Raw genomic sequence first — 12,459 nt, forward strand, 5'->3', positions numbered from 1 at the left:
GGGGGCCGGGGGGAGCGGGGGGGGGGTGGGGGGGGGATGGGGAGGGAGCTGGGACCCAGTTTGGGGGAGCTGGAGTGGGACTGGAGGAACTGGGAGGGGATGGAAAGGAGGCTGGGACCCAGTTGAGGGGACTGGGGGAAACTGGGGGAACTGGGAGGGACTGGAATGGGATTTGGGGGAACTGGGAGGGAGTGGAATGGGAGAAGGGGGAACTGGGAGGGAGTGGAATGGGATTTGGGGGAACTGGGAGGGAGTGGAATGGGAGAAGGGGGAACTGGGAGGGAGTGGAATGGGATTTGGGGGAACTGGGAGGGACTGGAATGGGAGAGGGGGGAACTGGGGAATGCTGGGGTCTCACTGTGAGGCACTGGGAAGGGATGGGAGGGGAACTGGGAGGAACTGGGGGGGCTGGAATAGAATTGGGGGAACTGGGAGGGTTTGGGGCTGCAATGGGGGATACTGGGGGGACTGGGAGGGATTTGGGGTGGAATGGGGGATACTGAGGGGACTGGGAGGGATTTGGGGCTGGAATGGAATTGGGGGGACTGGGAGGGATTTGGGGTGGAGTGGGGGATACTGGGGGAACTGGGAGGAGCTGGGACCCAGCTCGGGGCTGTGGAATGGGAGGAAGGACTGGGGGATGCTGGAGTTTAACTGGGAGGGCACTGGTGACCAGTTTGGGGGACTGGGAGGGACTGGGATCCAGCTGGGGGGTGTCAGAGTGGCACTGGGGGTGCTGGGATCCAACTGGGCGAACTGGAAGTGGACTGGGGGGCCCAGGATGGACCAACTGGGTAAACTGGGATCCTCAGTGGGGTGTTGAGAGCTGGGGGGGGATCCGATATTTTGGGGGGCATTTGGGGGTTCTGGGGCTTTTGGGGGGAGGGTCGGGCCTCCCACTCACTGTCCCCTCCTTCCCCAGGTGCTGCCACAAATTCCCCAGTGTCCCCAAGCCCCCCAGTGTCCCCAAGCCCCAGAGTGTCCCCAACCCCCCCAGTGTCCCCTCCGTGTCGTCCCCCCCGGCCGAGATGAGGCTGAGCCCCCCGGAGAGGAGCTCGGGCCAGGTAGGACCTGGAGGGGGACACGGAGGGGACACGGGGGGTGGCACCAGGGGGTGGGGACACGGAGGGGACACAGCCGGTGTCGCCCGGGGGGAGACGGAGGGGGTGAGGACATTGACTTGTCACCCCGTTGTCACGGGGACGGTGACACAGCTTTGTCTGCTGCCGCTGCGGGGACAATGACACAAGGGGGTTGTGTCCCCCTCCGGCACGGGGACAGTTTGTCCTCGCTGGTGTGGGGATGGGGACGTGGGTTTGTCCCCTCCTGCTGTTCTGGGGATGATGGTGACAGGGGTTTGTCACCCACCGGCACAGGTTTGTCCCTGCTATTCTGGGGACAATGACACAGGTTTGTCACACGCTGGCACCGATTTGTTCCTGCTGTTTTGGGGACAGTGACAGGGGTTTGTCCCCGTCCCTTTGGGGACAGTGACAGGGGTTTGTCCCTCCTGTTTTGGGGACAGTGACAGGGCTTTGTCCCCGTTGCTTTGGGGACAGTGACAGGGGTTTGTCCCTGCTGTTTTGGGGACAGTGACAGGGGTTTATCACCGTTGCTTTGGGGACAGTGACAGGGGTTTGTCACCCGCTGGCACAGGTTTGTTCCTGCCGTTCTGGGGACAGTGACAGGGGTTTGTCTCTGATGTTATGGGGACAGTGACAGGGGTTTGTCACCTGCTGGCACAGATTTGTTCCTGCCGTTTTGGGGAGAGTGACAGGGGTTTGTCCCCATTCCTTTGGGGATGGTGACAGGAGTTTGTCACCTGCTGGTACAGGTTTGTCCCCTGCTGTTATGGGGACAGTGACAGGCGTTTGTCCCTGCTGTTGTGGGGACAGTGACAGGGGTTTGTCCTCGTTGCTCTGGGGACAGTGACAGGGGTTTGTCACCCGCTGGTACAGGTTTGTCCCCTGCTGTTTTGGGGACAGTGACAGGGTTTTGTCCTCGTTGCTCTGGGGACAGTGACAGGGGTTTGTCACCCACCAGCACGGGTTTGTCACCCCACCATTGTGGGGACAGTGACAGCAGCTGGTCCCCGCTGTTTTCAGAATGGCAACAGGGTTTTGTGCTGGGCTGTTACTGGGATTACTGGTGGGCACTGGTTGGCACCATTGCCACCATTTCCCCTCATGCCTGACCCTTCCCTTGTGCTGGGGGCTTACTGGGCTGCACTGGTGTGCACTGGTGGGCACTGGTGGGCACCGGTGGGCATCATTACCACCATTTCTCCCCTCCCCTGGTGCTGGGGGGTTACTGGGATGCTACTGGTGGGCACTGGTGGGCACCATTACCACCATTTCTCCCCTCCCCTGGTGCTGGAAAGTTACTGGTGGGCACTGGTGGTTCCTGGTTGGCACTGGTATTTACTGGTGGGCACTGATATCTCCATGTCTGACCCTCCCCTGGTGCTGGGAGGTTACTGGTGGGCACTGGTGGGTACTGGTGGGCACTGGTGGGTACTGGTGGGTACTGGTGGGCACTGATATCTCTGTGTCTGACCCCCCGTTTTGCTGGAGGGTTACTGGGGCTTACTGGAGATTACTGGTGGCTACTGGTGGGCATCATTATCACCATTTCTCCCCTTCCCTGTTGCTGGGAGGTTACTGGTGGGTACTGATGATTACTGGTGGCTACTGGTGGGCATCATTATCACCATTTCTCCCCTTCCCTGTTGCTGGGAGGTTACTGGTGGGCACTGGTGGGCACTGGTGGGCACCATTACCACCATTTCTCCCCTCCCCTGGTGCTGGGGGGTTACTGGGATGTTACTGGTGGGTACTGGTGGGCACTGATATCTCTGTGTCACTCCCCTGTTGCTGGGGGGTTACCGGTGGGCACCGGTGGGCACTGGTGTGCACTGGTGTGCATTGGTGGGCACTGGTGGTTACTGGTGGGCACTGGTATCTCCATGCCTGACCCTCCCCTGTTACTGGTGGGCACTGGTGGTTACTGGTGAGCACTGGTATCTCCATGCCTGACCCTCCCCTGTTGCTGGTGGGTTACTGGTGGGTACTGGTGGTTACTGGTGAGCACTGGCATCTCCATGCCTGACCTTCCCCTGTTGCTGGTGGGCACTGGTGGTTACTGGTGGGCACTGGTGGTTACTGGTGAGCACTGGTATCAGTATCTCCATGCCTGCCCCTCCCCTGTTGCTGGTGGGTTACCGGTGGGCACCGGTGGGCACTGCTGTGCCCGGGTGACCCCGTCCCCGGCGTGTCCCCGCAGGGCGCAGCGGCGGTGGCGCGATGAGCCCCCCGGTGCCCGTCCCCGCCGGCAGGATGCTGCTCGCCCTGGCCCTGGCCTGCGCCAGCCCCTTCCTGGAGCCGCCGGCGGCGCCGCGCCGCACGCTCAACGTGGCCGTGATCCTGAGCGGGGCCTCCTACGGCCCCGCCGGGCCCCGCCTGGCGCCCGGAACCTTCCGGAACTTCTCTCTGGACGTGAACCCCGTGGGGGTGGTGCTGAACGACACCAACCCGCGCAGCCTGATCGTGCGCCTGTGCGACGTGCTGTCCTCGCTGCGCATCCACGGCGTCGTCTTCGAGGACGACACGCGCTCCGAGGCCGTGGCGCAGATCCTCGACTTCATCTCGGCCCAGACCTCCGTGCCCATCATCGGCGTCAACGGCGGCTCCGCCATCGTCCTCACGCCCAAGGTGACGCCCCGGGATGACCCCGGGCGGGTTTAGGGACACCCGAATGTCCCCAGGTGGATCTGGAACCAACCGGCTGTCCTCATCCCAACTGTCTCCAACCCCAGCCCTGTACAGGGTCACCCAAATGTCCCCAGCTGTGTCCAGAGCCACCCAGCTGTCCCCAACACAACCCCAGCCATGTCTTGTGTCACCCAGCTGTGTCCAGCCTAACCCCAGCTGTGTCCAGAGCCACCTGAATGTCCCCAACTGTGTCTAGGGGCACACAACTGTCCCCAGCTGTGTCCAGAGCCACCTGAATGTCTCCAACTCTTATCAAATCCCAACTGTCTAGAGCCACCTGAATGTCCCCAACCCCAACTGTGTCTAGAGTCACCCAAACATCCCCAACCATGTGTAGATTCACACAACTGTCCCCAAACCCAACCACGTTCTATCCTCACTTGACCATCCTCAACCCAACGGCCCCTAACCCCAACCACGTCTAGTGTGACCCAGCTGTCCCCAACGTGACTGTCCCCAACCTGTGTCCCCTCCCCCGCCACGCCTTCCCCATTCCCCCCCTCCACAGGAGAAGGGCTCCACCTTCCTGCAGCTGGGCTCCTCCACGGAGCAGCAGCTCCAGGTGATCTTCGAGGTGCTGGAGGAGTACGACTGGACGGCCTTCGCCGTGGTCACCACGCTGCTGCCCGGCTACGAGGACTTCGTGGACTACGTGGAGGTGCTGACCGACAGCAGCTTCATCGGCTGGGAGCACCGCGGCGTGGTCACCCTGAACCTGACCGACGACCCCGAGGGCGCGCGGACGCGCCGGCAGCTGCGCGAGGTGACGGCGCAGATCCGGCTGCTCTACTGCTCGCGCGACGAGGCCGAGGCCGTGTTCCGCGCCGCCCGCGACGCCGGCCTCACCGGGCCCGGCTACATCTGGTTCGTGGTGGGCACCAACCTGGGGGGCAGCGAGCAGCTGCCCGAGCACGTGCCCGCCGGGCTGTTCGCCGTGCTGTCGGCCGGCTGGCGCGACGACCTGCAGCACCGCGTGCACAACGGCGTGGCCATCGTGGCCAAGGGCGCCGAGGCGCTGCTGCGCGACTACGGCTTCATCCCCGAGTTCAACAACGACTGCCGCGCGCCCAACGTCACCCAGATCAACGACAACCTGCACAGGTGGGGCGGGGGCGGCGCTGCTGGGGGCGTGGCACTGCTGGGGGCGAGGCAGTTGGGGTTTGGGGATGTTGGGGAGGTGCTGGTGGCACTAGATGGGGTTGGGGTTGGGTTGGGGACAGCTGGGTTGGGGACAGTTGGGTTGGGAATGTTCACGTGGTTCTAGACCTGGTTGGGAACAGTTGGGTTGGGGACAGTTGGGTTGGGAATGTTCAGGTGGTTCTAGACCTGGTTGGGAACAGTTGGGTTGGGGACATTCAGGTGGTTCTAGACATGGTTGGGGTTAGGTTGGGGACGGTTGGGTTGGGGACAATTGGGTTGGGGCAGTTGATTTGGAGACATTTAGGTGGTTCTAGACATGGTTGGGAACAGTTGGGTTGGGAATGTTCAGGTGGTTCTAGACCTGGTTGGTTTGGGGACATTTAGGTTGTTCTAGGCATGGTTGGGAACAGTTGGGTTGGGGACATTCAGGTCGTTCTAGACGTTGTTGGGGTTAGGTTGGGGACAGTTGGGTTGGGGACAATTGGGTTGGGGCAGTTGGTTTGGGGACATTTACGTGGTTCTAGATGTGGTTGGGAACAGTTGGATTGGGGACAGTTGGGTTGGAAATGTTCAGGTGGCTCTAGAAATGGTTGGAGTTGGGTTGGGGACATTCAGATGGCTGTAGACATGGCTCTAGACATGGTTGAGGTTAGGCTGGGGACAGTTGGGTTGGGGACAGTTGGTTTGGGGACATTTAGGTGGTTCTAGACATGGTTGGGGACAGCTGAGTTGGGGACAGTTGGGCTGGGGACATTCAGGTGGCTCTAGACATGGCTGGCGTTAGGTTGGGGACAGTTGGATGACCCTAGACACACTTGAGGTCGGGTTGGGGACATCCAGGTGACTCTGGACATGGTTGCGATTGGGGTTTGGTTGGACTGGGGACATCCAAGTGACCCTGGACACACTCGAGGTCGGGTTGGGGACATGCAGGTGACCCTGGCCGCTCTCGGGGTGGGCTTGGACAGGTACTTCATGAACATCACGTGGGGACAGAAGGATTTCTCCTTCAACGAGGACGGGTACCTGGTGAACCCCTCGCTGGTCGTCATCTCCCTCAACAAGGAGCGCACCTGGGAGGTGGTGAGTATCACCCTTGGGGACAGGGATGTCACCCTTGGGGACAGGGATGTCTCCTGTCTGCTCAGTGTTGCAGTTCTGGGCATGGTGACGATGCCACCACAGGGTCCCCAGGGCTCGGTGCCATCTGCTCTTCACCATCCCGCCCCCTCATCGCGCTGTCACGCTGTGTTGTCACAACAACGTGGCACCCGGGGGTGGCGGTGACATCTGAGCAGTGACAGGGACACGGCTCAGCCTCCTGCCCTGTCACGGTGACACCTTGGCTGGTTTCCCATCAAGGTGATCCTGTCATTGTCCCCTCATGGTGACACCTTGGCCTGTTCCCCACCACGGTGACGGCATCATTGTCCCCAGGGTGACACCCTGGCACGGTGACATTTCCTCTGCCTGTTGCCCACTGAGGAGACCCTATCATTGTCCCTAGCAGTGACACCTTGCCATGTGGTGACAGTGGTGACACCTTGTCCCGTTCCCCACCATTTCCCTACCAGAGTGGTGGCATCATTGTCCCCAGCGTGACACCCTGGCACGGTGACATTTCCTCTGCCTGTTGCCCACTATCACTGTCCCTAGCAGTGACACCTTGCCATGGTGACATCCCATCATGGTGACACCTTGGCCTGTCACCCTCTGGGTGTCCCCCACGTGTCCCCACGTGTCCCCACATGTCCCCACGTGTCCCCACGTGTCCCCGTGTCCCCCCAGGTGGGCAGCTGGGAGCAGCAGGTGCTGAGCCTCAAGTACCCAGTGTGGTCACACTGTCAATGGTGACATCCCATCATGGTGACACAATGACCTGTCCCCACGTGTCCCCACGTGTCCCCACGTGTCCCCACGTGTCCCCACGTGTCCCCACGTGTCCCCCCAGGTGGGCAGCTGGGAGCAGCAGGTGCTGAGGCTCAAGTACCCGGTGTGGTCGCGCTACGGGCGCTTCCTGCAGCCCGTGGAGGACGGGCGGCACCTGACAGTGGCCACGCTGGAGGAACGTCCCTTTGTCATCGTGGAGAACATCGACCCCGCCACCGGCACCTGCATCCGCGACTCCGTGCCCTGCCGGCGCCAGCTCAACCGCACCGCCAGGTGGGGACACCGGGGGGACAGCTGGGGGACACCTGGGACACCGGGGGGACAGCTGGGACAGGTGGGGATGGCACTGTCCAGGTGGGGGACACCAGGGACACCTGGGGGTGGCACTGCCAGGTGGGGACACAGGGACACCTGGGGGACACCAGGGGGACACCCGGGACAGCTGGGGGACACCTGGGACACTTGGGGGTGGCACTGTCCAGGTGGGGGACACCAGGGACACCTGGGGGACACCCGGGACAGCTGGGGGACACCTGGGACAGCTGGGGGACAGCTGGGAGTGGTACTGCCTAGTGGGGGACACCTGGGACAGGTGGGGGACACCTGGAACACCTGGGGGTGGCACTGTCTGCGTGGGCGACACCTGGGAGTGGTAGGGGTGGCACTGCCAGGGGGGGACACCTGGGACACCTGGGGGTTGGCACTGCCAGGTGGGTGTCCCCCAACACTTTGGAGGTGTCCCCAACCCAACGCTGTTGTCACTTTGGGGGTGTCCCACTACCCTGGGTTTGTTCCTACTGCCCTGGGGTTGTCCCCAATCTGGGGGTGTCCCCCAAGACCCTGGGGGTGTCCCCACCACCTTGGGGGTTTCCCCAGGATCCTGGGGGGTGTCCCCACTCTGAGGGTGTCCCAACCACCTTGCGGGTGTTCCCAAGACCCTGGGGGTGTCACCACAAGCTTGGGGGTGTCCCCAAGACCCTGGGGGCATCCCCACCACCTTGGGGGTGTCCACAGCAGTCTGGGGGTGTCCCCAGGAGCTTGGGGGTGTCCCCACCACTTTTGGGGTCCCCTGCAGCCCCCCGCCCTTCGAGAAGAAGTGCTGCAAAGGTTTCTGCATCGACATCCTGAAGCGCCTGGCGCGGGCCCTGGGCTTCACCTACGACCTGTACCTGGTCACCAACGGCAAACACGGCAAGAAGATCGATGGCGTCTGGAACGGCATGGTGGGGGAGGTGGGACCCCCAAAAACACCCCTCTGCACCCCAAAAATACCCCTCTGAACCCCCAAAATACCCCTCTGTACCCCAAAAATACCCCCCTGTAACCCAAAAACACCCCTCTGTACCCCAAAAATACCCCTCTGAACCCCAAAAATACCCCAAAGCCCACCATGGACACCCCACGGAAATGGGGCTGGGGAGAGATGCCCCCAGGGAGGGCAAGCAAGGTGGGAGGTGGGACCCCAAAAACACCTCCCTGCACCCCAAAAATACCCCTCTATACCCCAAAAATACCCCTCTGAACCCCCAAAATACCCCTCTGTACCCCAAAAATACCCCCCTGTACCCCAAAATTACCCCTCTGCACCCCAAAAATACCCCAAAACCCACCATGGAGACCCCATGGCAATGGGGGCTGTGGAGAGACCCCCAGGGAGGGTCAGGGAGGGCAACCAAAGAGGGGATGGATAGGGCATGAGGGAGAGGTGGAACCCCCAAAAATACATCCCCACACCTCAAAAATGCACCTCTGTACCCCAAAAATACTCCAGAATCCACCATGGAGACCCCATGGTGATGAGGCCTGGGGAGAGACCCCTCTGGATCAGGAAGAGCCCCCATCAGGGGGCCAGGGGGGACACAAAAAAAGGTCCCCTGACCACACCCCCTCTGGCCACGCCCCCCCCGACCACGCCCTGCCCCGCCCAGGTGTTTTACCGCCGCGCCGACATGGCCATCGGCTCCCTGACCATCAACGAGGAGCGCTCCGAGATCATCGACTTCTCCGTGCCCTTCGTGGAGACCGGCATCAGCGTCATGGTGTCCCGCAGCAACGGCACCGTGTCCCCCTCCGCCTTCCTGGGTACCCCAAAAACCCCAAATCCCAACCCAAAACCCCAAATCCCCAAAAACCCAACTGGGATCCCCCAATCCCAACTGGCATCAGCGTCATGGTGTCCCGCAGCAACGGCACTGTGTCCCCCTCCGCCTTCCTGGGTACCCCAAAAACCCCAAATCCCCAAAATCCCAACTGGGATCCCCAAAACCCAACTGGGATCCCCCAATCCCAATTGGGATCAGCGTCATGGTGTCCCGCAGCAACGGCACCGTGTCCCCCTCCGCCTTCCTGGGTACCCCAAAAACCCCAAATCCCAACCCAAACACCCCAAAATCCCAACTGGGATCCCCCAAACCCAACCGGGATCCCCCAAAACTCCAACTGGGATCCCCCAAAACCCAACTGGGATCCCCCAATCCCAATTGGGATCAGCGTCATGGTGTCCCACAGCAACGGCACCGTGTCCCCCTCCGCCTTCCTGGGTACCCCAAAAACCCCAAATCCCAACCCAAAAACCCCAGATCCCCAAAACTCCAACTAAGATCCCCCAAAACCCAACTGGGATCCCCCAATCCCAATTGGGATCAGCGTCATGGTGTCCCACAGCAACGGCACCGTGTCCCCCTCCGCCTTCCTGGGTACCCCAAAAACCCCAAATCCCAACCCAAAAACCCCAAAATCCCAACTGGGATCCCCCAAACCCAACTGGGATCCCCCAAAACCCCAACTGGGATCCCCCAAAACCCAACTGGGATCCCCCAATCCCAATTGGGATCAGCGTCATGGTGTCCCGCAGCAACGGCACCGTGTCCCCCTCCGCCTTCCTGGGTACCCCAAAACCCCAAAATCCTGTTTGGGACCCCCAAAACCCAACTGGAATCCCCCAAACCCAATGTCCCTACGTGCCCAAAGAGCCCTACTGCCCTCCATGTCCCCATGTGTGTCCCCTCATGTCCTTGTGTCATCCCATGTCCCTGTATCCCCCGTGTCACCCAGTGTCCCCTCATGTCCCCTGATGTCCCCAATGTCCCCGCAGAGCCCCCCACCGCAGAGGCCATGTGGGTGATGATGTTCAGGTTGTGTCTCACTGTGTCCCCATGTCCCCTGATGTCCCCATGTCCCCTGATGTCCCCAATGTCCCCCTGTCCCCGCAGAGCCGTACAGCCCGGCCGTGTGGGTGATGATGTTCGTCATGTGTCTCACCGTGGTGGCCGTCACCGTCTTCATCTTCGAGTACTTCAGCCCCGTGGGCTACAACCGGAGCCTGGCCAGCGGCCAGCGTGAGTGTCCCCTGTCCCCGTGTCACCCCCGTGTCCCCAGGTGACCCCCAGGACTGGGGAGCTCCACGTTCACCAGTGACAAATCCATCGCCTGCTCTGGGCATTGATGGCATCTCCTCGTCCTCTTGTGTCCCCTTGTGTCACCTTGTGACCATCCCAGTGTCCCCTGTCCCCGGGTGACCCCAGGTGACTCCGTGTCACCCTGTGTGAGCCCGTGTGACCCTGTCCCCATGTCCCCTGTCCCCCAGGAGCGGGTGGCTCCACCTTCACCATCGGCAAGTCCATCTGGCTGCTCTTGGTGTTGGTGTCCCCTGTCCCCGGGTGACCCCAGGTGACCCCGTGTGACTCTGTGTGACCCCAGGTGACTGTATGACCCCATGTGACCCCAGGTGACCCTGTCCTGCTGTCCCCTGTCCCCCAGGCGCGGGTGGCTCCACCTTCACCATCGGCAAGTCCATCTGGCTGCTGTGGGCGCTGGTGTTCAACAACTCGGTGCCGGTGGAGAACCCCAAGGGCACCACCAGCAAGATCATGGTGCTGGTCTGGGCCTTCTTTGCCGTCATCTTCCTCGCCAGCTACACCGCCAACCTGGCGGCCTTCATGATCCACCCCGGGTGACCCCAGGTGACCCCGTGTGACTCTGTGTGACCCCAGGTGACTCTGTATGACCCCAGGTGACCCCAGGTGACCCTGTCCCCATGTCCCCTGTCCCCTCAGGAGCAGGTGGCTTCACCTTCACCATTGGCAAGTCCATCTGGCTGCTCTTGGTGACACCTGTGTGACCCCGTGGTGTCCTCTGTCCCTGGGTGACTCTGTGTGACCCCAGGTGACTCTGTGTGACCCCAGGTGACCCCGTGTGACCCTGTCCCCATGTCCCCTGTCCCCTCAGGAGCAGGTGGCTCCACCTTCACCATTGGCAAGTCCATCTGGCTGCTCTTGGTGACACCTGTGTGACCCCGTGGTGTCCTCTGTCCCTGGGTGACTCTGTGTGACCCCAGGTGACTCTGTGTGACCCCAGGTGACCCCGTGTGACCCTGTCCTGCTGTCCCCTGTCCCCCAGGCGCGGGTGGCTCCACCTTCACCATCGGCAAGTCCATCTGGCTGCTGTGGGCGCTGGTGTTCAACAACTCGGTGCCGGTGGAGAACCCCAAGGGCACCACCAGCAAGATCATGGTGCTGGTCTGGGCCTTCTTTGCCGTCATCTTCCTCGCCAGCTACACCGCCAACCTGGCGGCCTTCATGATCCAGGAGGAGTACGTGGACACCGTGTCCGGCCTCAGCGACCGCAAGGTGACAATGGGGACACCGGGGGGACATGGGGGGACATTGGAGGAGACTGGGGGGAACACTGAGGGGACACTGGGGGACACATTTGGGTGTCACTTTTGGGTGTCACTTTTACATGTTTGCTGGCCCAGCTGTGGTTTTGGACATTCCCATGGATTTTTGGGGTTTCCGAGGTGATTTTGGGGTGCTTTTGGGGGGTTTTGGGGTGTTATGGGGTGCAGTCCCAGAAGCAGACCCCAGCTGAAGTTCATGGAGCTGTTGAGGGCCTGGTGTCACTTTTGCGTGTCACTTTTGGGTGTCACTTTTACATGTTTGCTGGCCCAGCTGTGGTTTTGGACATTCCCATGGATTTTTGGGGTTTCTGAGGTGATTTTGGGGTGCTTTTGGGGTGTTTTGGGGTGTTATGGGGTGCAGTCCCAGAAGCAGAACCCAGCTGAAGTTCATGGAGCTGTTGAGGGCCTGGTGTCGCTTTTGAGCATCACTTTTGGGTGTTTCTGAGGTGATTTTGGGGTGATTTTGGGGTGTTTTGGGGGTGTTTTGGGCGCAGTTCCAGCGGCCCCAGGAGCAGCACCCCCCGCTGAAGTTCAGGAGGTGTTTTTGGGGACATGGTGTCACTTTTGGGTGTCACCTTTGGTTGTTTCTGGGTCGCTGTTGGCCCAGGTCTGCTGTTACCCGTTCCCATGGATTTTTGGGGTTTTGGAGGTGATTTTGGGGTGTTTTTGGGGTGTTTTGGGCGCAGTTCCAGCGGCCCCAGGAGCAGTACCCCCCGCTGAAGTTCGGCACCGTGCCCAACGGCAGCACGGAGAAGAACATCCGCAGCAATTACCCCGCCATGCACAGCTACATGGTGCGCTACAACCAGCGCGGCGTGGAGGACGCGCTGCAGCACCTCAAAACCGGGTACGGGGAAACGGGGAAACGGGGAAAAATGGGGAAAATGGGGGAAATAATGGGGGAAAAATGGGGGGAATGGGGGAGAAATGGGGGGAAATGGGGAAATAATGGGGGAAAATGGGGGAAAGGGGGGGGAAGGG

General features: G+C 61.3%; 1 protein-coding gene across 1 annotated transcript in view; it reads left to right on the forward strand.

The window, feature by feature from the left end:
• Positions 1-3,413: 3,413 nt before the first annotated feature.
• The window catches only part of LOC121361262 (glutamate receptor ionotropic, NMDA 2D-like), a gene marked incomplete at both ends in the record, with an annotated part of 13,617 nt that continues 4,571 nt past the window's right edge, over positions 3,414-12,459 (forward strand). Inside the window, 9 exons of the mRNA XM_041481776.1 lie at positions 3,414-3,710; positions 4,279-4,871; positions 5,879-5,993; positions 6,862-7,073; positions 7,876-8,032; positions 8,729-8,882; positions 10,013-10,138; positions 11,199-11,428; positions 12,165-12,325. Of these exons, the coding sequence (XP_041337710.1) occupies positions 3,414-3,710; positions 4,279-4,871; positions 5,879-5,993; positions 6,862-7,073; positions 7,876-8,032; positions 8,729-8,882; positions 10,013-10,138; positions 11,199-11,428; positions 12,165-12,325 (2,045 nt within the window). The remainder of the gene's footprint in view (positions 3,711-4,278; positions 4,872-5,878; positions 5,994-6,861; positions 7,074-7,875; positions 8,033-8,728; positions 8,883-10,012; positions 10,139-11,198; positions 11,429-12,164; positions 12,326-12,459) is intronic.

Source organism: Pyrgilauda ruficollis, unplaced genomic scaffold, assembly GCF_017590135.1.
Source record: "Pyrgilauda ruficollis isolate IOZ18807 unplaced genomic scaffold, ASM1759013v1 scaffold565, whole genome shotgun sequence".
NCBI classification, from domain to species: domain Eukaryota; kingdom Metazoa; phylum Chordata; class Aves; order Passeriformes; family Passeridae; genus Pyrgilauda; species Pyrgilauda ruficollis.